General features: G+C 41.7%; 1 protein-coding gene across 1 annotated transcript in view; it reads right to left on the bottom strand.

The window, feature by feature from the left end:
• LOC308289489 (polyunsaturated fatty acid lipoxygenase ALOX15B-like) overlaps positions 1–20,030 on the bottom strand; it is a gene marked incomplete at both ends in the record, with an annotated part of 28,415 nt that extends 8,385 nt beyond the window's left edge. The window contains 9 exons of the mRNA XM_080731177.1: positions 915–1,118; positions 2,277–2,420; positions 5,354–5,508; positions 7,737–7,831; positions 11,967–12,089; positions 14,652–14,733; positions 15,919–16,126; positions 17,171–17,330; positions 19,987–20,030. Coding sequence (XP_080587303.1) covers positions 915–1,118; positions 2,277–2,420; positions 5,354–5,508; positions 7,737–7,831; positions 11,967–12,089; positions 14,652–14,733; positions 15,919–16,126; positions 17,171–17,330; positions 19,987–20,030 — 1,215 coding nt within the window. The remainder of the gene's footprint in view (positions 1–914; positions 1,119–2,276; positions 2,421–5,353; positions 5,509–7,736; positions 7,832–11,966; positions 12,090–14,651; positions 14,734–15,918; positions 16,127–17,170; positions 17,331–19,986) is intronic.
• Between the last annotated feature and the right edge of the window lie 4,219 nt (positions 20,031–24,249).

Raw genomic sequence — 24,249 nt, 5'->3', positions numbered from 1 at the left:
CGTCCGAAACCAGACAGTGGTAGCGTTGCGTATCAGAGAGACCCAATCGACAAGCAAGGGACCCCAAATACCTACTTCAAAATACAAAAAGAGGTCATTTGGGGTCTCGAGAGGGGCTAACTAATGGCTAACTTTGTGCGAGCTAATCTACATGAATGCTGTACAGGATGGCAGCATAGTGTGACAGTGTTGTGGCTGGCTAACCAGTAGCCTAACTTGTTAATATGTTTATTGAATAAACTTTGTGCATCATATGTGTAAGTCCAAGTGTTTTTGTATTGAAAACAACTGACAGTGAGTTGTTTCTATATAAATCCTAAGCCGAAGACAGCCCTAAATCTCAACTGGACTTGATAGTAGCTACCTTTAATGAACCGTGGAGGGACTTTAAGCAGCAGTGACAGTGACAGTTACCCAGTGGTGTAAAGTAGCCAAGTACATTTACTTAAGTACTGTACTTAAGTACAACTTTGAGGTACCTGTACTTTACTTGAGTATTTCCTTTTTCCAATACTTTGACTTCTACTCCAGTACATCTCGGATCCAAATATTGTACTTTTCCTCCTCTACATTTATTTGAAAACTTAAACTTTAGTTACTAGTTACTTTGCAGATATGATATGAATTATAATATATATATAAAAAAGAAATACTTTAACCACTTTAGCCTTATTTTATCCCTTGGCTATTTGAAAAAAGCCGATCTACAATCTACTTGTAGATCGGCTATTTTCAAACATTTTGTACTTTTACTTTGATACTTTAAGTACATTTTGATGCCATTACTTTCCTACTTTTACTCAAGTACATTTTGAATTCTGGACTTTTACTTGTAACGGAGTGTTTCCACATTGCTGTATTGATACTTTTACTTAAGTATAAAATGTGAGTACTTTTTACAACACTGCAGTTACCTTGTACAGAGGATGGACCATGGGGACATTCCTTAGCAGTGACAGCGCAAAGACCTCGGCCAGCAGGTGAGTGCGCAGCAGGTGGGTGTTGAGCTGGTGTGCAGCGAAATCGGCACCTCTCACATAGATCTTGGCCATCAGCCAGTCATGCTCGGAGTCACTGGGCAAGAAGATGGGATTGTCCTCTGATGGCTTCTGATTCAACTGTAAGGAACCACAACAATGAGGCTACTGTCTCAAATTACTACTAAATTATTACGTTGAATCCAAATTAAATTATATTTGGTTCAAATCCTTGATACACAAGCCATACTCAATTTCCTGGCATCTGTGACATTGAATCTTTTGTATTATTGTCTTCCCACTATAGTTTATAGGGTCTAGATAGAACATACATGGGCAACAGGCGGCCCGGGGGCCACATGAGGCCCTCACCTTCACTTAATGTGGCCCGCAGGTTAATATCTGAATACTGAGATAGTATTGATTTCAGCTGTTACAATTCCAAACATGCAGACATGACCCGCTTTAATTACTATATTAGTAGCTTAAAGACTACTAGTCTTTTTAAGTTCATAAAGTTAACATACGAACATATAAATGCATTGGAAATTAAATAAAAATAATTACTTTTCAGGATTCCAATTTAAAAATAGCTAAAAATTATTCAGGATCCAAATGAAAAAATAGCAAAAATAGCCGATCTACAAGCTCAAGCTTGTAGATCGGCTATTTTTGCTATTTTTGACTGTATATGCATTGTGAGATTGAAAATATAAGCCCATTTTCGACTGCAGTTTTAGCACCACACCACACCACACTGCACCACATCACACCGCACCACATAAAAATATCTACATTTTCCATTACACAAAAGTACCCCTATTGGTAAGAAACAAATTGACCCTTTTAACTGTGATTATAATACAATATCAATTTGTATTACAACTATCCTAATGATAATGCACTATAATGGATTATAAATGTAATTATAATACATTATAAAGTATTAATGTATTACTTACTATGATACTTATAATACACTATAATAGATTATAATAGTGGTTATAACACAATATAATCTATTATCATGTATTACAACTATATCCTGGTGGTCCAAATGAAAAGTCAGTGAGTGATCAGTCATTATGATGTGTTTGGCCCTGTTTGGCCTAGCTCAGACCTACTCTAGAGTGGATACTTTTTAGTACCCTGTTTAGTACCACTTTCACACCACTCTACCCAGGTCCTTGTAGTGGAAAACCTGGCACAAGTGGGCGGTGTGGTATGGAGTGGTGTGGTGCTGGTTCAGTGGAAAAGGGGCTAAAGTTGCCCACCCCTGGTCTAGTAGCATGTTCTCACCTGGATGGCGATGGGCATCAGTGTGTGGTCAGGAGTTGAGTGCAGCAGCACCAGTGGAGCTGCCAAGTGTTGCTTCTTATCATCGATGACTTGTGGTTCCACTCCGTGCAAAATCTTATAGTCACACAGGAAGATGTTGCCATTCTGTTGGAAACATTAACAACTTTAGTATATTATTCATCCATTTATGTATTTATGCTGTAAAGCTCCATCTGATTGGAATGATCTTCCTCTATCTCTTAAGGGCGGATTCACACTGCAATCCGTTTGATTTGAACTGTTTCTGAAAACGGTTGTTGGTTCTCGCTGAGCAGCATTCACATTGGCCAAAATGCTCTTCATTCAACTGTAATGGTATTCATGTGCCTCCCGGGGGCGCTTGTTGACCATGGGGCTTTGGGAGATATAAACAGAAGAGTATCTTGTCAGAATTTAGAGCGAATATAAAGTTTTACAGTGTTCCTGACGTTATCTTGAGTTGTAACAATAACAGAACAACAATACACAACCAAAGCAGTGTGTGCTGACTGTCTTTGAAACATCACAACGTAACGCCGTCTGTAATCATCGCACCACAGTAACGTCACTGGCGCATCCTTGGGATCTTAATAGTGACGTCGCGGATCAATCCTTGTTATTTTCATCCCAGCAGAAGCGACACCACTTCCTTGTTCATGGAACGGTAGCTTCACATTGCAGCGCACCGTTCTTGAGGACGCATCATGCGGACTCAGACTACCTCCGGAGGTGGTCTCGAGGCTGCCGTTTCTGAGGAAAACCGCAGGCTTCACACTGTCAAAACATCTGCCAAGCAGTCTCGAGAACGCACCGGAGACCGCAGTGTGAATCCGCCCATAGGCCACATTCTCATAATATAATTCGGTTTAGTCTTGCGAATGGGAGGGGTGAAGTTGCTACATTCTTGCATATTTAATTGACACGTTTGCACTCGCACTGCACTTTGTCATCCAAAACAAACAAGGAATCGTCCACGTCTGTCCATGGACATGTATGTATCCAAGCTGCATAATAATGCCTCCTCCATCTCCCTGTGTTTATTAATTCTTCAAGTTCAACTCACAATGTACCCGCAGGACTGCCGCAAAATTGAGGCGCAGGCGTTAGCCTATTTATCTGCGGTCGTCGGTCGTAAACGGGCGATCAAAAAATAAAACCAGCGGCGGCCGGAGGGAGGGACTCGCAAAATCTACCAGCAATAAACCAGACAGCAAATACATTAGCAAGATATGAATATCTACGAAGAGTAGAGCGTCAACGTCTCTCTCTCTCTCTCTCTCTCTCTCTCTCTCTCTCTCTCTCTCTCTCTCTCTCTCTCTCTCTCTCTCTCTGACCCTCGTCTTGCCCTCCGCTGGGTCTCTCTCTCTCTGACCCTCGTCTTGCCCTCCGCTGGGTCCCTCTTTGCGCTCCGCGCATGAAGCGTCTCCATTTGGACACGATTTGGCACAGAGAGCCGCGCAAGCGAGCAAGGGTGAGAGACCCACACATCGGCCTATATTATATTAGGCCTATAGCCTATATATGATATACAGCTATACAAGTGACTCCTGTGGCACTTTCCTTTTATCTAACTGTGAGCAACAACTCCTCACAAATAATACACCATGTGCGATCGAGGGAGCGGTGATCAGAAATCAATGAGGGGAGGAGGCGGCCAGAATCGTCAGAAATCTAATGAGAACAGACGGGGGGATTTAACCTTTTATAAATAACTATGGATTTAACCCGCACATAGCTCTATATAGCCTACCACAATGTTTCATTGCCTGTATTTGAGACGGATGGATTCACACCAACAGGGAAGCGTTTGCGGTAGCGCATCGAAACCACCGTTTTTTTGTGGATTTGTATTCGTTTCTTTTATTCGAAAAAGAATACGGATGTGTCTTCACACATGCCCAACCGTTGTGTATTTTCCAACAATACGTTATAGGATTCGTTTTAATCGTCATAAAACGTGCCTGTGTGAATGTCGCCATAGATCCATTTCATCCCTAGGTTGCTTCAAGACTTCCCTACATTCACATCTGGAATCAACTTGTATATGTTTCTAAACTGACTTTACCTGTCTGGTTTTACACACTGATGTATTTGTATTATGCCCCTATCTCTCTTCTGTTGCTCATCAGCTGATGGTGTGGTGGTTGGTGGGGTGGGTGGGAGAGGGTGAGCAAGCTATCTGTGTATGAATGTATCTGTATCTTTGTCTTATACGGTACGTATGTATGTCTACTGTTCATGTTCTTTTGTTTTTTCATGCTTATGGGTCCCTCTTGAAAATGAGATGCTGCATCTCAAGAGGCTATCCCTTCAATAAAAATTGGAAATCTGAAAATGTATCTGTTTTGTTAGCTCTATAAACCAAAACCTTTTTTTTTTTTTTTTATGTCAAAGAGATAAAAAGAAAATACACATATTACACAGTGCTAGGGCCCAAGGTGGAGGGGCCTGGAATTATTTTATACTTTAGCTATTGAAAAATAGCAGACAAGCTCACAGCGCAAGCTTGTAGATCTGCTATTTTTGAAAAGTCGTGAATACCGGTATGTGTGCAAATCTTTGAATACATGTATTTTTTTAAGCGAAGGTCCGTGGCCAAATACATATCATTTTAGGGGTCGTTCATATGAAAAAGTTTGAGCACCACTGACATAGAAACATACTGTAGGTTTCAAAAAACCTTAGAAGGATTTGAAATAGGGATGCACCGATATGGAAATTCTTGGCCGATACCGATATTAGTTTTTTTGGTGTTGTTATCTCCCCTTTTGGAGCAGGGGAATAAATAAATCAAAAAATTATAGGAAATAACTGTTCAGAATCCACTCTTGGTAGGCTGCAAATAACCAACACACCATAACATAGCCAGCACAAAATATATGCTTATCAGCAACAGATAAATATTGACTACTGCCATCGGTTAATGTCAGCTTTATTTGCCGATACCGATATTGACCGATAATGGCAAACAGTGGATTCAGTCACACCCAAAATACCTGTATTTGTGTCTCAAAGAATATAGTATCACTTCACTAATAATAACATAAAAATTAAATCACCTTCATTTCCTCGTCTAAGCTCCAACCCAGCTTCTCTTTGGTGACAGGGAGGTTGTCTGGCAGGGCTGAGATGCGGCGGATCCATGTGGGGTTGACACCATTAAGGTACTGGTACCCGAAGAAGGCATCCTCTGTCCAGTGTTTCTGCACATATTCTGCAAGACAGATGGAGCTTTGTTTACTCTGCTTTCTGGTTATCGTCACTGTCGGGCAGAAACCTTGTATCTCCAAGTTTCAAATTCGTACGTTCTTTCGCAAAGTAAAGCCCTGCTACATCATACAAGGCCGTCGCACAAAAGTAGTGAAAACAGCAGATCTACAAGCACTCAACAAGCACACAACGCCTCGCGATGCGAGGCGGTGTGTGCTTGTAGATCGGCTGTTTTCACTAGTTTAAATCATTTTTAAAATGATAAATGCAAAACTAACGGTTTTGGACATACAAGGTTTTCACCTGAAAACGACGTTATGTTACTGTTCAGCCAAGCAGCATCCATTTTGTATTTATCTATCTTTATAGCACTTCAAAACAGTGTAAATGTCCTATGCAATCTGTGTATTGCTTTCTGAGAAATCAATACAACCATAATTGTGTAAATTACCATTATTTGTGTTGTTTGGAGGTGCATGCCCCAGTTTCTTGGCTATAGACTCAGCCAATGGCAGCAGGTTGTTCTGATGACCGGTACATCTTATAGCCAATGAAATACTGCAAAAAAATTATGCCTATTTTGTTTTGGAAGGATTCAACTACAATACCCAAAACTCCCTGCGCAACAGCAACTTTGTGGACAAGCATAAATGCAACCTTGCCCTTACGTAGCAGAGCACGTAAAGGCAAAGACTGCGCGCTGAATGTCGGAGAGACGGAGAGAGTGTTGGAAGCAGTTCAAAAAAGAAAAGAAAATCATTGCGACCGTAAGGTCGCAGTTTAGTATGAAAACCTCCACCGGCCGTCCGTCCATCCGTCCGTCCGTCCGTCCGTCCGTCCGTCACACACGTCACACCTTTGCCCTGCTCAATGTATACGTGTAACGCCTGATACTGAGGTGATGTGTCACTGTGACATCACAGATACTGAGGTGATGTGTCACTGTGACATCACAGGTGAGATCGCAGTGATGTCAGATACTCAGAGCAGGGATCTCCATATTTAGGCATAAACAGGTGACATCACAGTGATGTCAGATACTCAGAGCAGGTATCTCCATATATGGGCATAAAATGGATTCTGTTAGGGATCTCCATACTGTATATGGGCATAAAAGGGATTAGTGATGTCAGATACTCAGAGCAGGGATCTCCATATATGGGCATAAAAGGGATTAGTGATGTCAGATACTCAGAGCAGGGATCTCCATATATGGGCATAAAAGGGATTCAGATGGAGATTCAACTTCAATGAGTAACAATGGCAAACTGTCAACTGCCCGTATGTCTTGATAATTGGTAAAACAAACTTTTGGCCTATTTGTGGCTTATCATCACATCCAACCATCTTAAGATACTCAGCTAGTGGGGAATGCTCTCTTCCCTGGTGAGAATTGCCCCTTTATATAGGGCTTGTTTGTGTATTGTATGACATCACGCCACATCATCAGCTGTGGACTCTGTGATGTCATCGTATCTCCATATATGGCCATCTCCGTATATGGAGATATAAGTCGTCCATGCCCAGGTATGGGCTGGTGAGGTCAGACTTTGTGTGATGGGTAGGTTATCTCCATATATGGAGATTCAACATTCCAGGTGTAACTATGGCTGCCCGTATGACGGGCAGCCGTGAGAGGTGGAGGCTGTGATATTTGTGGAGATAAGCGACCAACGGTCGCTTATCTCCCGATTAGGGAGTCTTACTGGTGTTAAAAAAAATAATAATTCAGTCTATTAGGCCTTTTTTATATGATATATACCGGTATATGAATATCTCCAAATTAGAACGCCTAGACATACACCTGTAAAACACGTGTAAAATATTCATTTTTAGTATTTTTATCATGTCCTGTTTTCCAGCTCCTATATTAACATAATAACTGTGTTATGCATCTATTTATAGAAGATATTTAGGCGAGAAGGAAAGATCTTCTATTCCAGAAAGTTCAAACATTACTCAATGTCCTTTGCACACGGAGTGATTCTTTTTTTAAGGACTTTTTGAAAGTCCTTAAATTGTCACTTTATAAATGTGCAGATACCATGTACACACTTACTCTGTGTGTTGGTTTGTTTACCTTTGAGTGAGAAAAGAAAATGTCATTAAATGACAATCATCGACCCAGAGGTTGAGAACCACTGACCTATATTGCTAGTGACCCGCTAGGATCCCCTCAAGGACCCCTGGGGGTCCACAGACCACTCTATGAGAACCGCTGGAATAACCAACCTGAGATCTCAGTTGTTCTGACATGGACAATGGACTCAATGTTGTTCCAGTTGTCCTTGCAGTGGGCCATAGCTTCCAACCTCAGCTCCACCAGACTGGGGAGGGAAACAAGCACAACGTTTAAAGTAGAGGAGAGGACTGCTTCAAAAAATGAAACTAAAACATTAAAGAAACACATAACAAATGCATTCAACTTTAATCTGATAACCACTTCTGTTGTGATGTTTTCAATGGGTCCCTGGTTGTGAGATTAAATGTGCACGCACGCGCAGTCGCGCACACACTAGGACATTCACGAATAGTGATTTTTAGTATTCAAATTATTCAACCTCAAAGTATTCGAATAGTTGAATATTCGACAGGACTCGCCAAACTGTCAAATATTAAGTAAGCAAGAGGCGAACATTGTGAAAATAGCAGATCTACATGTAGACCTGCTATTTTCACAATATTTATCTGTGGAACCGAGTCACATTAAATGTAATCTATCTATAAATGCGAGAAGTCTCTGCGTGTCTGTCTGTCTGTGTGTCTGTAATCCGCGTATCTCGAGAACCGTTCGTCCCACCGGCTTCAGATTCGGCACGCGCGTTCCCCGCCGCAGCACGGAGTGCAGTGCCGGGTCTCGACCCGACCCGACGCGCGGTTTTCCCGAACCGGCGCGAAACGTTCGGAATCTCCTTATGCGGGGTTGATTGTTGACATCAGGCTGTTCCGGAGGAAATCGGCGAAAGCTCTGACTCATTGTGACATCACTTCATAAAAGGCTCTGACATCACGTACGCCACATGAGTCAACAAAAAATCTCTGTGAGTGTGTATGTATGTATGTAATCCGCGTATCTCGAGAACCGTTCGTCCCACGGGCACGCGCGTTCTCCATATATGGGCGTTCGTCCCACGGGCACGCGCGTTCTCCATATATGGGCATAAAATGAATGCCCCCATATATGGGCATAAAATGGATTGCAGACAGACAGATACAGATATCTCCATATATGGACATAAATGGACAGAGGCAAACAGATGGTCAAAGATCTCCATATATGGGCATAAAATGGACGCAGACAGACAGATACAGATATCTCCATATATGGGCATAAATGGACACAGGCAAACAGATGTTCAAAACGGGTCCTATGACAACAGGTATAATGAGGTTATGCCGGTTCCCCCAGGGGGGACCGGCACTGTGTCTGCAACACAGTTGGAGGCACAGACAGATACTCCATATATGGGCATAAAATGGACGCAGATAGACAGATATCTCCATATATGGGCATAAAATGGACCCAGAACTATAACTGCAGTGATCTCCATATATGGACATAAAATGGACGCCGACAGACAGACAGACAGATACAGATATCTCCATATATGGGCATAAATGGACACAGGCAGACAGATGGTCAAAACGGGTCCTATGAAAACAGGTATAATGGGGTTTGCATTAAAGGGCGGGGCATTCATTCCCTATTTACATTGTTCCGAGTTGGCCAGGTCGCCGACTAGACGCTGGGCCAAGGGCGGCCCAGCTTCTAGTACCTATAATTCCAAGTGTTTGTCAGGGTGGGGGTCCCCAGTTCAAATATGTTTATTTTGGGGGTCACGGCCTAAAAAGGTTTGAGAAGCCCTGGTATAGAGTTACTAATTCATCCACCATGGGCATTGATAACTCATTCTTATGACTTCCTATCAAGCCAAGCTTTATAAACTATATATTTTTTAAAGAGAAAACAATAATAAAATAAAAATAAGCGAATATTGGACTTTGGTGAACAACGCCGAATAGTGACTTTGATATTCGAATATTCGAATATTTGGTGAATGCCCTAGCGCGCACACACACACACACACACACACACACACACACACACACACACACACACACACACAAAATATTTACTTTATATTAAAGGGATACCTACTTACCTACCTACCTATCTACCTACCCACCTACCTATCTACCTACCCACCTACCTACCTACCTATCCCTACCTACCTACCTACCTACCTACCTACCTACCTACCTACCTACCTACCTACCTACCTACCTACCTACCTGGTTGCATTTTCCGATATTTAATGACAAAGACCGGAAAATATAAATCTCATCGGACATACTGACCGGTTGAAAACAACACGGCAGTTCTTTAATGTCACCGCAAATCAATCAATCAATCTCTCTCTCTCTCTCTCTCTCTCTCTCTCTCTCTCTCTCTCTCACTGTCCCAAAAAGCTGTCCTATTAAACCAAATGCTGAATTTTAATCATGTCGGACATTGTGACCGGCTGTTTAAAATCCTAGCGCAACCTCTGATCTATCTTCTATCCATCTACAAAACCATTGTAAACTCCATTTTAACCATGATACTGTAGTTAGAAAAAAAACATGCCCCCTCACATATTAGGAGGGCAGCACGAGTCACCAGAACCAAACCAAGGGGGGCGTGTCTGATAACATGAATATCAAATATCTAAATCAGGGTTCCCCAATAGGCGGCCCACGGGCCATTTGCGGCCCGCGGGGGGCTACTGTCTGGCCCACACCAACCCCAGTAATAATGGTGGTATAAGAGCAGCAACAACACTAGTATATCGTCGTTGTCGGGTGGAAATCTCGTATCTCCAAATTTGTACGTTCTTTCGTAAATCATACAAGGCCGTCGCACAAAAGTAGTGAAAACAGCCGATCTACAAGCACACAACGTCTCGCACCGCGAGGCGTTGTGTGCTTGTAGATCGGCTGTTTTCACTAGTTTAAATCATTTTTAAAATGATAAATTCAAAACGAACGGTTTTGGACATACAAGATTTTCACCCGACAACGACGAAAACTGTCGCTGGAGTAGCGGGAACGCCACCGTCGCCCCCTGCAATGTTGTGGCCCTCGGCTTGGTGCCCTAGACATAATTCGGCCCTTGGGGAAAACCCTGATCTAAATACTGAATCAAGCAACTTAAAGGGATATTTCACACATTTGTCATTTTATCATCTATTCAGGCTTTTATGAACACCCCGAACAGTTTTTAAGTTGCTTGGTTCAATATTTAGATATTTGATGTAAATGTTCCGTCCTCCTCCTCCAGGAGGAGGGCCCCATACACACCCATTGTAACTCCATTTTAACCAATGATAGATTCTTTTAAAAAACGTGTGTTTCCTAAACCCACCAGGCTTGAGTTAAGACCCGCCTCACGGAAACGCAAGAACTTCCAGGAGTGGCTGAAATCCTTGCTGGACACATGGAGGGTGGATAAAGTCAGACCTAGTAAAGGCATGACAATCTTAAAACTTGTACTGAGAAAAGCCTGGATTTGCACAATGCACAGCTATTAACATAAACAGTGCTTAAAAAAAGCTTACTTTGTACTGTACTTTAAAAAGGGAAAACTTTGTAACTTTGCCAAAGAGAAAAACGTACTGAGAAAGCTATTAATTTGTCACTACTGTGCTCAAAATAAAAACTCTTACTGATTATCAGTTAAATTGTTATAGTTTGGATATGGCTTTGGGCGTATTATGCTGCGTGTATTATCGTAATGGATCGGTTGGTAGTAGGTACACTAAGAGCACTAAGTCTAACGTTCATATGCACTTTCATACTTAAGATATGAGAGGGGTGTTTCGGCGAGGCGGGTCTTAACTCAATCCTGGTGGGTTTAGGAAACACGCTTTAAAAACACCCATTATTTTTTCAAGTGACTCATAATACCCTCCTAATATGTGAGCAGGCTGTGTTTTTTGATAACTTTTTTCATTTACTTTTTAAAACATTTCTATATATATACAGTATATATATATATATATATATATATATATATATATATATATTTTTTTTTTTTTTTTTTTTTTTCACAGCCTGCTCACGTATTAGGACGGTAGTATGAGTCACCAGAAAAAAAATTATGGGTGTTTTTAATGAATCTATCATGGATTTTCTAGTTACAATGGGTGTGTATGGAGGACTGATAACATTTACATCAAATATCTAAATATTGAATCAAGCTAATTAAAAACTGTCCAGGGTGTGCACAAAATCCTGATTAGACGATAAAATGACCTAAAGTTTTTTTCCCACAAAAGCCAAAGTACCTGTGTTAAAATGAGCCCAAACATGTTTGAATGTGAAATATCCCTTTTACATTTTCATAATACAATACTTATTGTTACGCAACATTAACAATGTCATCTTATAGGCCTACAATAAGTCAATGGTTGATTGATTCACCTTATAGCTGCAGTGAGCACAAACTCTAGTCCCTTGGTGAAGGAGAATTGGACTTCTGGAGGCAGATCTTTGGGATTCTCCGCCTTGACGCAGTGAGGAATGCCTTTTGCATATTCATACCACCTATGGAGGGAGAAAGAACAATCAACTGGCTTGGAAGAACTTGACCAGATAGACTTGAAGCTGCAGTCGTGTATCAGTGATATACAGTGCCAATTACGTCTTTTGACGTATTTTTTCAAAGGGCCCAGTGTGCCAATGACGTCTTTGACGTCTTTAGATCAAAGGGAACAAAAAAAAATGTCAAAATGACCTGAGATCAGAGAGATACTTTTCTCTGTTTGTGTTTTGGCTCCCTCGTGTGGCTGTTGGAGAAATTGCGTGTTCATTCTAGTGGATGGACATTATTTTTGTTTATTCAGCTCTATCTCTGGAACCATTTGTCCGATTGACAAAATTATTTTTGTGCCCCCCCCCCCAAAAAAAAAAAACTCGGCACCTGGACCTTGGAGCCATTTTTGCCTGTGGCATCCTTAAGGTCCGTACACACAGCCGGCGAATTGGCAAATAGCGAATTAACGTATAATTCGCTTATAAAGTCAATGGAAGCATCCACATCAAACGCGAATTTCGAAAAAGCGAAAAGGCGTCTGTTTTGTATTCGCCCTTGTGTCGAATTTAGCGAACATTCGCTGGTGAACTCCTCTCTCTCTCTGTAACAAAGCAAGCTCACTCTATCCTACTTAATGAGAGAGAGAGAGAGAGCATGGTCGAGGGACCGTCACCTTCCCTTTGCATTGAGGCCGAGGGGAACAGTGCTTTTCTGTGTCTCTCGTCTCGCCTGTGTGGCTGCTTGGAAAAGGTACTCGAAAGCATGGTTTATGTGTTTGTTATTGTAGGCAACTTTATATCTGCAAAAAGACCCAATGTTTTAAAATAAATCGCTGGGTATTAAATACAGTTGGATCCGAAATGAGTGGATTAGAAGGAAAGTACTGGAAATTGGACTCAAGTAGAAATACCTACAAGTACAGGTTATACTCAAGTAAATGTACTTTTAATTACTTTACACCACTGCTGCTGCTGCCGCTGCCTGTCTGCGCAATAGAGTCTGTCTCTCTGCCCCCGGAGCTGATGGGGAGGGGGAACGGTGACCGTGAACGCGTGTTGTCTCTTCTGTTCTTTTTCTAATATGCTAACAACCACGGCCAGGTCATCATCACTTGAGGATGCAGTTTCCATTGTTTTATTTGTTTCCCTGTCTCCGTTCTCCTCTCTCCTCTCTCTCCTTTCTTATTAGCGAGTTTAAGCTAGATGATTTTCAGGACGGCAACGCCAGGCGGACTACGGCTGCTATGACGTAATCACCGTAGCGATCCAAATGGTTAAGCAAAGCCTCGGTGGCAACGGGTTCCCACCCCTTTCACTGAACGCTTTGGTTCCCATGGCGACGCATACACGCAGCAGACGGAGTAGGCGCTACGTGGGAAGGGACCTTCTGCCGTAGTAGAGACGGCTGCGGTGACGGCAGGTTTATCTATCGAGCGTGGATCATTTCCGATTACCGTTGTCATCTGCCGTTGCCGTAGCGTTGCTTAAGGTCGCTATTCTTTCTCCTGTGGCTACAGGCAGATAATCACCCCCTCGTTTTTAGACGAATGAAGCGAATATTATACGCATATTCGCGTCACTTTTTGGTGTGTATGGAAAAAGGCGAATCGCGAATACTTCGCATTTTTGGTTCACTTATTCGCGACGCTTCGCTAATTCGCCGGTCTGTACAGAGCTTTAGAGTTAACCTTTTTCTTTTCCAGGACACCCGAGTCTGACATGTGTAGCCAGGCCATGGACCGCTTTCATTTAACTTTGACAGGGCTCTATTTTGATTGTCTTAAGTACCAGCTCTTATGCCTAAACTTAAAGGCTTGGCCAGAACTCGGTTTCATGAAGGTTATTCCACATTAGGAGATTAAGCTGTGAAGCTAGCCTGCACCGAGCCTCCGAACCAGGCTAACAGCCAGAATGTGTTAATCCAGTGCCTTCATGAATCATATTGGTTCACAATGACTCATGTGATATGTCATTGTCAGTCACTCTGTTATAGGCACACTATAGTTCATATTGTTGTTAGATGTGTGATTAGGCAGCTGAAGTTCTTGAGATGAAAATGTCTGACAAAAACAAATGTTGCAAGGGGGTTTTCAATTAAGTTAGCGATATAAAGAGTAATATAACAGCCCGTCTAGGTGTGATTATTCTATAGCAGCCAGTGGTGTAAAATAACTAAGTCAGGGGTCTTCAACGTTTTCAGGCCATGGACCCCTTACTTGAGAGAGAGAGAGATGAAGCAATGTCTGCTATGTAGTACATTTGAAACTACATTGCAGTGCACATCATGGGGTGATCACTGCTTGCCTCCTGTGAATTGTTTTATTTTAATTTTTGCTTATTTTATTTTTATTTTGTTGCTGAGTGAGGTCAGCAGCCAAAGTGACATGAGTGAGATGAAAAAACCTGAGTGAAATGTGACAATGTCAACCAGGGACATCGGTGTGTATATATAAGGGTTCATTTGGTTCCATTTGTACAGTCTCAGAGTTACAGACCTGTAAGCATCCATTCGGACCCCTGGAGGTCCACAGACCCAACGTTTAGAAGCAGTATGTTACATAACATCAGACTCACTGATAGTCAAGCTTTCTCAAAATCAGTTCTTCTTCCCTGCATCTTTTGGCCAAAGGATGTTTGTCCTCAAAGCAAAGCATAGCTGAAAGAAACATAAACAAGTTAAGCAGAGACTTAAAATCTGATATTTAGTGTAGAACAGGGAAATTCAACGTGTTCAGGCCAAGGACCCCTTAGTTGAGAGAGAGAGATGAAGCAGGGACCCCCACTACCTTATCATGGATTCCATGTAGTTTCATTAACTTTACCTTTCACTTTGTACTTAGTCTGCTCTTTTTCCCCTCAACACCAAAGCTCTTTGCCAAAAATAGCCAAGCTACAAGCTTGTAGATCGTCTATTTATTTTTTTTGCAAAAGTTCTCAGAATATGGACACTAGTGGTTAATATAAAGAAGAAGAAGAAAAGGTTTCTATCACTCAAAGATTTGGAGGACCCCCTGTAGTAACTCTGAGGACCCCTTGGCAAAATGGTTGCCTGGTTAATAAACCAGACTATCACACACTTCGTTTTGGGAAGAGAGTCTGGAATTTCGGGGAGAAATTCATTTTCTGGGGGGCGGGCTAAAGCCTATTGACGTAATGTTAGGGGCGGTTTAAAAAAATGTCAAGGTGACTTGCTCTTAATTGCTCCCTTTGAACTTCAAAGGGGTTGTAAACCGCAATAATTGATTGAGCCATACAAGTGTCAGTAGCTCGTTAGTGTTCTCTCTAATCAATGAAACTTCAAAGACAACTACCTCTTTGATGCCTGATGATGGGGAGGGTCCACACAGCCTACAGCCCTGATTGGCTAACCCTTTCTGGTGGCTGGTGGAAATGGATTCTCAATTGTGAGGCTCATAAACCAGACCGGTGTAGTGTGGTCTGGTTTATGAACCAGGCTAGCAAAATGGCCATTGGTCACGCCTCCGCCGCTCCGCGTCTTAATTGTTGGCACGTGTGTAAGCTAAACAATTAATATTAGTCCAGGCGTTTCAGGCAGTATTTTGATGGAATCGTGCACTTTATGAAAGAAGCATGAAATTTGGCGCACAGTTAGAACATGCCATATGGAACATTTTTGGCTATAGGGGCATCGCAGATTTGTCTTGGGAAACTTGTGGGAGCCAATCAAAGTTGGGCTCTCATAGACTTTACTATAGAGTGAAATAATACAAAAAATACATATGCTTTAAGTAGCATGTAAGGGGTCGATTTTTTTTAATCACGATTTTTGCCTGAAACGCTCGGACTATATGTCATTTTCACAAAAGTATCCTTCACTCACCTTTACCCTCCCTGAACTGGTATGTCTGTTTATCTGTGATCCAGCGGTGGATGGGGAAGTGGTAAATATCTCCTTCTGGAGACGTGACTTCAATCTTGGAGGGGAACCAGTCGTCCCCGAACAAGGTCGAGAGGTTGGCCTTCTTGTCCAGCTCTATCAGCACCAGCTCGCCAAGGCTCAAGGGACATTTCACATCGTAGGTATGAGTCTGAAAACACACATTGAGAAAGGTTTTTCAAAAAATATACAAGCTTGTTAAGCTGCTGTTTTTGAGAAATTGTGAACATGTTTGTAAATCTTTGAATATATATTTTTCAAGGCAAACTTTTGTAGCTCAAATCTCTGCTTCAGGGGGTTCCTAAACAACATATTTTGAGATGGGGGGTCTGTGGCCAATTACATGTCATTTTGGGGGTCCTTGACAGTTTGAGAACCACTGATTTAGAAGACATTTAGGCTATAGAACCAGGCCAATATATTCAATTTGCACACATTTAATCGATGTTTCTAAAATAGCAGATCTACAGGCGCGAGTGCCGCGCTGCAATCTTGTATATCTGCTATCTTGTAATAGCTGAAGCATAAAATAATGATTAAAGTATAATAATGCGTCTATAGCACGTCTTAAAGGGATATTTCACTTTCACAGGACAGTTTTTGAATTTCTTCATTCAATATTTAGATATTTGATATTCATTTCCCCCATTTTGCCCCCTTCCAGGACCTACCTATACAAACCCATTACAACTTCAAACTCCATTTTAATCATGATAGATTCAATGAAAACAACTGTCCTTTTTTCTGGTGACTCCTAACACCCTCCGAATACGTAAGCAGGCCGTGTTTTTTCGATAACCTTTTTCATTTATTTTTTATAATCTTTTATTGTATTTAATAATTTGCATTTCCCCAAAAAATGTACTGACATCAATGAAAAATGTTATCGAAAAAAACACGGCCTGCTCACGTATTCGGAGGGTGTCAGGAGTCACCAGAAAAAAACGACAGGTGATTTAATTGAATCTATCATGGTTAAAATGCAGTTTGAAGTTATAATGGGTTTGTATAGGAAGGTCCTGGAAGGGGGAAATGAAATGATATATTAAATATCTAAATACTGAATGAAGAAATTCAAAAACTGTCCTGGGTGTTCCCAAAAGCCTGATTAGACGATATAATGACAAAAGTTTTTTTTTTTTTGGAAAGTGGAATATCCCATTAAAGGGTTAATTCAGGCAGAAGTCAGACTTACAAAGCCAATGTAGTTGGTGACGACCGCCAGGAAGCTGTCGAGTCTGGTGCTCCCGCTCTGGCCCTGCCTTCCCACCAGCTTGATGTAAACGCTGCTCATGGTTGTTGCCTGAGCGAGGCAACCAGTCGTCACTGCCACTTTGTACGTCACCATGTTCACACTGGGGAGCAGAAGAGAGCGTTAGAATCAGGGACGTGCTGGGCCCCTGATTCAGCCCAGGAAAAAGAGTTTGAGAGGCCCTCATTGCGCGCTATGGAGAGAGATCTCTCTCTATAGCGCTGCTGCTACTCAAAGATTTGCCATTTCAGATCATGACAAGTGACAAGCCAGTGGGCCAATTACTGTACATGAGTTATATTTCGTCGTTGTCGGGTGGAAACCTTGTATGTCCAAAACATAACAGGGGTGTCGCGAGTCATTTGATAATATTTGGAATCTATTTGGACACTTGAAAAATATTTAGTATCATTTTAAACGTGAAGTACAAAGTTATTTTCAGTCAGTTCTAACCAAAATGGCTATTATTCTCAACGTTTTCCACTAAAATATCGTCACTGTCGGGCAGAAACCTCGTATCTTGTGTACGTCTTTTGGTAAAGCAAAGCCCTGCTTCATCAGACTGTCGCACAAAACTAGTGAAAACAGGCGTTGTGGGCTTGTAGATCTGCTGTTTTCACTAGTTTTGTTAATTTTAATAATATAAATGTATGGATTAAAACAAATATTTATGGGGTGCCCTGAGACAAAAAAGTCTGGGAACCCCTGCCCTAGGACGGTGCTGTCAAAATTGTCAAATTTGACCACCATGTCATGTTTGCCTTATACAGTTAGTTTCACACAATCATTAACCTCAATTTGTGACATCATCTGCGTCATTTTAGCCTCTCCATTATTTTATACTTTATCAAAGGTTTTGACCTATTATCAAAAGAGCCACACAAACACACACCACCGCATTCAGTTCATACAGTTCAATACGTATACGGTACAAACATTTTGAAAATAGACTATCTATTCTACAACCTCACAACGCAGGAAATTGCGACGCATTGTGAGATTTTAGATTGGCTATTCAATGGCCAAAGTATATACATTATAATATAATTTACCATTACAGCTATATTATAGCTGAAGTGGTAAATGCATGTTTTGTAACCAAAATTCTATAAAGTGACGAGGAAGTTTTCAAATATAGTGCGAGGTACAAGTAAAGATTATGTGTGATGATCGGCAGCAGTCTTACCTTGGTTTGTGAGACTCAGAAAGGTTTCCGCAGGTTCTCACTGACAGCCTTCTGTCTGTTCACTTTTATCCACAACTTTCCAACATCCCATAGTGCATTGCGCAGAAGTTGCACGGAGGCGGAGCTTCCGGCGCCGCAGCCGAGTCTGATCTACAAGCACATCTGCGACTGTTTACCGGAAGTGTCCTACACATAATGCTCCAGTAAATGTTTCCCGAAAACAGGTGGTTACCCTGTTCTGGGAAACAAATTGCAACAAAAGGTCAGGTCAGGTCAAAAGTTTACCAAAATCTGACTACTAGAATTAGTCATTTTCCAAATGACCGCCGCCAGTTCCTTAAAACAGTGGTTCTCAACCTGTGGGTCGGGGGTCCTGAATTTATTTTGGGGGGGGTCCCCAGATGATTGACTTTAATGTGCAACATTGTTTTCTATCTCAACAGTAAACAAACCAACATAAAGTTTCAATGCATAGAGGGTATCTGCACTGCACATTTCCAAAGTGACAATTTAAGGACTTTTTAATACCTCTAAAGTGTCTAATTAAACATTGGCCAAATTGTCAAATAATGGAGGCAGAAATTGTGAAACTAGCCGATCTACATGAGCATGTAGATATGCTATGCTTGAGACGCACTGCCTTAAAAGACATTAATCCTTTATTATTCGTGTGCGCGTGTGTGTGTGTGTGTGTGTGTGTGTGTGTGTAAATAAAAATGAAAGCTTTATTAGTTTATTTCTATTTCACTCAAATAATATGAGACACTATTCTGCACTAGGATGCACTAAAAAAAACGCTCCATTCTCATTGAAATGCATGGGCGGAATGGGGAATCCACTCTCATAGGTACTACTTTGGTGTGTGTGCACCCTTGTACAACAGTGCTTTTCAGTATTTTTGTTTTAAATCCAATGATATTTGATATGAGCCCAGTCAGACTCTTCACATACTAGACTAGAGTATGTCTGACACAATAAATGTCACAACGAGCTTAAATCGACATATATGAAATGTATGCATAAGCATACAAGCTAAGTAGAGCTAGCAACCATTAGCATGACTAACATTAGCCCTTGTTTCCCCTACCCTGTACATAGGCCTATAGTATTTTTATAACTGCAATGATTTTCGAATGTTTTCTGCTTGCTATTTGTTATGTCCATGAATTAAATACAAATGACTTCCAACGTTAAAAATAAAGACTGTAAAAGGTGTTCCTTTTAGGCAGGGTGTTTAACTGTACTTGTACTGTACTCATTTTTTTTATTGTATTGACTATACTCGTACTGTTCTCTATTTTTGGTCACAAAATATTCAATCAAATTCAATCAATCAATCAACTGACTGTGAAGCCGGGACAGTAACAATTTGCTATGCATCCCATGTCTATAATGCATTAAATCAGCTAATAACCATCTTATGATAATAGTTATAAGAACTAAAATACACATACACCCCTTTATTAGACCAATTTCTCAACCAATTGCTCATGGACACGCTCTTAAAATAATAACTGAAATATCACACTAGAGAGAAGAGCATTTTTGCATTTTTTTCTTAAAAAAATCACACCTGTGTGAACTGAGTGGTGGAGGCCCGCGCACCGTGAAGTACATGCAGGGGTTGAGGTATATGTAGTAGAAGTAAAACTATTGGAAATACTCAAGTACAAATACCTTATAATGATCGAATTCAACTCTCAAAAAGGGTAGTGAAATTGTGTGTGTGTGTGTGTGTGTGTGTGTGTGTGTGTGTGTGTGTGTGTGTGTGTGTGTGTGTGTGTGTGTGTGTGTGTGTGTGTGTGTGTGTGTGTGTGTGTGTGTGTGTGTGTGTCTCTGTTCTCTTCTGGGCTTGTGTTGACCTCAATGACCCCTGACCGATTGACCCCATGCTGTGGTGTGTGTGTGTGTGTGTGTGTGTGTGTGTGTGTGTGTGTGTGTGTGTACTGTGTGGTCAAGAAAGGTATTGCAGGCAGGCTACAGACAAAGTCACACACACACACGGACATTTCCAAACACAGGAGTGGCTCCACCACTCAAAAAAAAGAAAATCTTAATCCAACCTGATACACTGTTTTGTAACTTGAGTGAGCAGACACACCTTATTACACAATTACTAATAATGATAACTGAGGCAATCTGGTATCACTTCCCCTTCTTGATCGGCTTTTCTGTGGAAGTTCTTGGCCTCCTATACTTACCAGCAGTGGTGGCAAAAGTACTCAATTATTTTACTTGAGTAAAAGTATCAATACTTCAATATAGAAATACTCTGTTAGGGTGTGCCCACACACCAAAATACCTAGAGTGGAATCCGCCAATGCATTTCAATGAGAATGGAGTGTTTTTTGCAGAAATCCTCTACTGGCAAAACACGCTCCATTCTCATTGAAATGCATTGGCGGATTCCACTCTAGGTATTTTGGTGTGAGGGCAGCCTAAGGGTGCCCTCAGAGTGTGGAATCCGTGTGCCGCCAATGCATTTCAATGAGAAGGGAGTGTTCTTTTTTTTTTGCAGAAATCCTCTGCTGGCATGAAACCGCTTCACTCTCCTTGAAATGCATTGGCGGAACGCAGATTCCACACTCTGAGGGCACCCTTAGGCTGCCCTCACACCAAAATACCTAGAGTGGAATCCGCCAATGCATTTCGATGAGAATGGAGCGTTTTTCTACTGGCAAAAAAAAAAGCTCCATTCTCATTGAAATGCATTGGCGGATTCCACTCTAGGTATTTTGGTGTGAGGGCACCCTTAGGCTGCACCCACACCAAAGTACCTATGAGAGTGGAATCTGCATTCCGCCAGTGCATTTCAATGAGAATGGAGCGGTTTCATGCCTGTAGAGGATTTCTGCCAAAAACTGATCCATTCTCATTGAAATGCATTGGCGGAACGCAGAATCCACTCTCATAGGTACTTTGGTGTGGGTGCACCCTTACAAGTGAAAGTAAATACCAAAAGTAAAAGTAGAAAATGTTTGAAAATAGCAGATCTACAAGCTCAAAACGCGTCGCATTGCGACGCGTTGCGACGCGTTGCGAGCTTGTAGATCGGCTATTTTCAAATAGCCTATGTATAAAATGGGGCTAAAGTGGTTAATGTATGTTTTATAATATTATAATTGATATCTGTAAAGTAACTACCGGTAACTAGTAACTTTTCAAATAAATGTAGTGAAGTAAAAGTACAATAGTGGAGTAGAAGTCAAAGTACTGATAAATGGAAATACTCCAGTGTTAAGGTCTCCAAACAATTTAAGGAAAATCAAAAAATGGCTCAAAATGGAGACTTCAACATAAGGAAGGACACCACAAAATGGAAAGTTTTAACCGTTTTTATTTAACCTTTTCCCACAGTTTTAACGTGTTTTATTAAACCATTTTAACACTTTTTAAACATTTACTTAATGAAAACAGCTTTTAGTGGCAACTCAAATTCAAGGTACTTTACCAAAGCAAGATGTAACTGGAAACCAAAGGGGACCTGGAGATGCCGGCAAACTCAAAAGAATGGAGGGGGGCGCAGGCCACCCCCTATAGGGACGTAGAAGCTGGCCCTCCTCCCTGCCTAACAAAACCAGTTCAAAAACTAAAGGCTAAACGAAAAACAGGGCTACCGGCCATCCCCAGGCCAAAGTAAAATAACAACTAAATTAAAGTTACAAAACTAACAGAGCATAACTGTGGGAGTTGTTGCTGGGTCTGTGTCTGGGGAGAGACTGAGCTGGCTGGTTTGATTGATTGATTGAAGACTTTATTAGAAGTTTGCATAGGAAAAGGTACAGTTTCATGACGGTACAGTTCACTGGTACAAGGTCTACTAAAAGGAGATCCATGAAAAGACTAAGCTTATTTCCACTGGAAACCATTGAAGTATCTCATATAACATTGAATGACAGACAAATAGAACACAGTACTATGCAGTAGATATGTAAAGAAAAAAAAAAAAAAACAGTAAGTCTAAATAAACAGTATAAGAAGGGGCAGGGGAGGGTAGGGTTGGGCTAGGTTAGTTTTTTACCAGTTGCGAATGGCTGCTGCCTGTAAGTGATTCTTCAGGGCAATTTTAAAGGATGCTAGTGATCCACACTCTTTTATGACCTTCGGTAAGGCTTTCCACATTTTGGTGGTATAGCAGAAAAAAGAGTTTGACCCTTTGTTGGTTTTGACTCTGGGTTGAAAGTGATCTGTGGCGCTGCCTCTGGTGTTGTAATTATGGACATCCTTAATGTTTATAAAGTATTTTGACAGGTACTTGGGTATCATAGTGGTGTAGTGTATCTTGTACACCAGGCCCATTGCAAGTTGCTGTACTCTGTCATCTACTCTGAGCCACCCCACTCTTAACTGGTGAGTAGCGGTGAGGTGAGTCTGATAGGGAAGGTGAAGTAGGACCCTAATTAGTTTATTTTGGGCTGTTTGGAGTTTAGTTTTCAGGGCTTGTGGGGCGTCACGATACCATACGTGGACTCCGTAGTCAAAGAGGGGCTGGATTATTGCACCAGCTATGGTCTTCAGTGTGTTGAAATTGACCATTGGGGCGATCCTCTGTAGGAAACGAGTTCGTTGGTTGATTTTATTTATTACTTTAGAAGTCATCTTTTCACTGGAAAGATTAGCTTCAAGGATACATCCTAAGTAAGAGATTTCTTTTTTCGTGTTATGACCTTGTCACCCACTTTGATTGTGAAGTTATCGACTTTTTTGAGGTTATGATTTGATCCAAAGAGGATGGACTCAGTTTTTCCCAGGTGAATTGATAATTTGTTGTCATTAAGCCATGTGCAGATCTTACTTAGTTCAGAGTTAAGTGTCTTTTCAACCTGCAAGTGGTCCTTGCCCGAGACTAGGAGAGCCGAGTCATCCGCGAACAGGAACAGGTTGCAGTCACAAGCAGATGCCATGTCGTTCACGTATATTAGGAACAACAGAGGTCCCAGTATGCTACCTTGAGGAACACCACAGCTTACTGGGAGGGGGGGGGACAGGGTACCGTTAATCTCCACCACCTGTTCCCTCCCCACCAGGTAAGATTGCATCCAACTCACTGCTGCGCTGTCAAGACCGATGGCTGGCTTTCATAGCAGGCTGGTGAGTGGGGTGGCAGCAATTGTAATCTGCTGCAGGTGTGTCAGCCTGGGTGTGCCAGCCTGAGTGAAGAGAGAGACAATTGGTTTAGTCACAGCACAGTTAAGGAGAAGTAGTGAGTGAGTGATGTCATGGCCATCCACAACACCCCCACCCTATGATGGCGAATACCGGGAGTGCAACGTGAGGTCATTCACTCATCAGAAAAGGAGCGGTACTTTTTCTGGCCAGGGCTAAAAGGTGACGTGCGTCACCATTGCAAGACGTGTCATGTTTGCCAGGTTGCTAAAAGTCAAGCCATCTCTCCGTATCCACTTTATCCAATCCCTGTTATTGGTGAGCCCTTTGAGCATGTGCAAATTGACTGTGTGGGGCCTCTCCCTCGCACTAAGAGTGGTAACAAATTTCTGCTAACCATAATGTGTACAGCGACTCGCTTTCCTGAGGCCATCCCTCTGCGTTCTATTAGGTTCAGGTGGCCCTAAGCAAGATTATTTGAGGTGGCCCCCCACTGACGGACACACACACTTATTAACTGTGTTTGAATCGCCAAAACCAAAGTTATCAATATTAAGGTTCTATCTAGTAGAACATGTGGTGTCTGTTGTTAGCACTGAAGCATGTGTCTATACATGGGTATGGGTACAGTTCCTTCCCCCCTTCTGCCACCCAGGTGGAAGAACGCATTGCTGCATGTCTGGCCGACATCTCACAGTGGATGTCAGCCCACCACCTTAAGCTGAACCCG

The sequence above is a fragment of the Nannobrachium achirus genome, assembly GCF_963921795.1.
Source record: "Nannobrachium achirus genome assembly, chromosome: 8".
NCBI classification, from domain to species: domain Eukaryota; kingdom Metazoa; phylum Chordata; class Actinopteri; order Myctophiformes; family Myctophidae; genus Nannobrachium; species Nannobrachium achirus.
The sequence above is the reverse complement of the archived record's forward strand: the minus strand, read 5'-3'. Positions and strand labels throughout refer to the sequence as shown.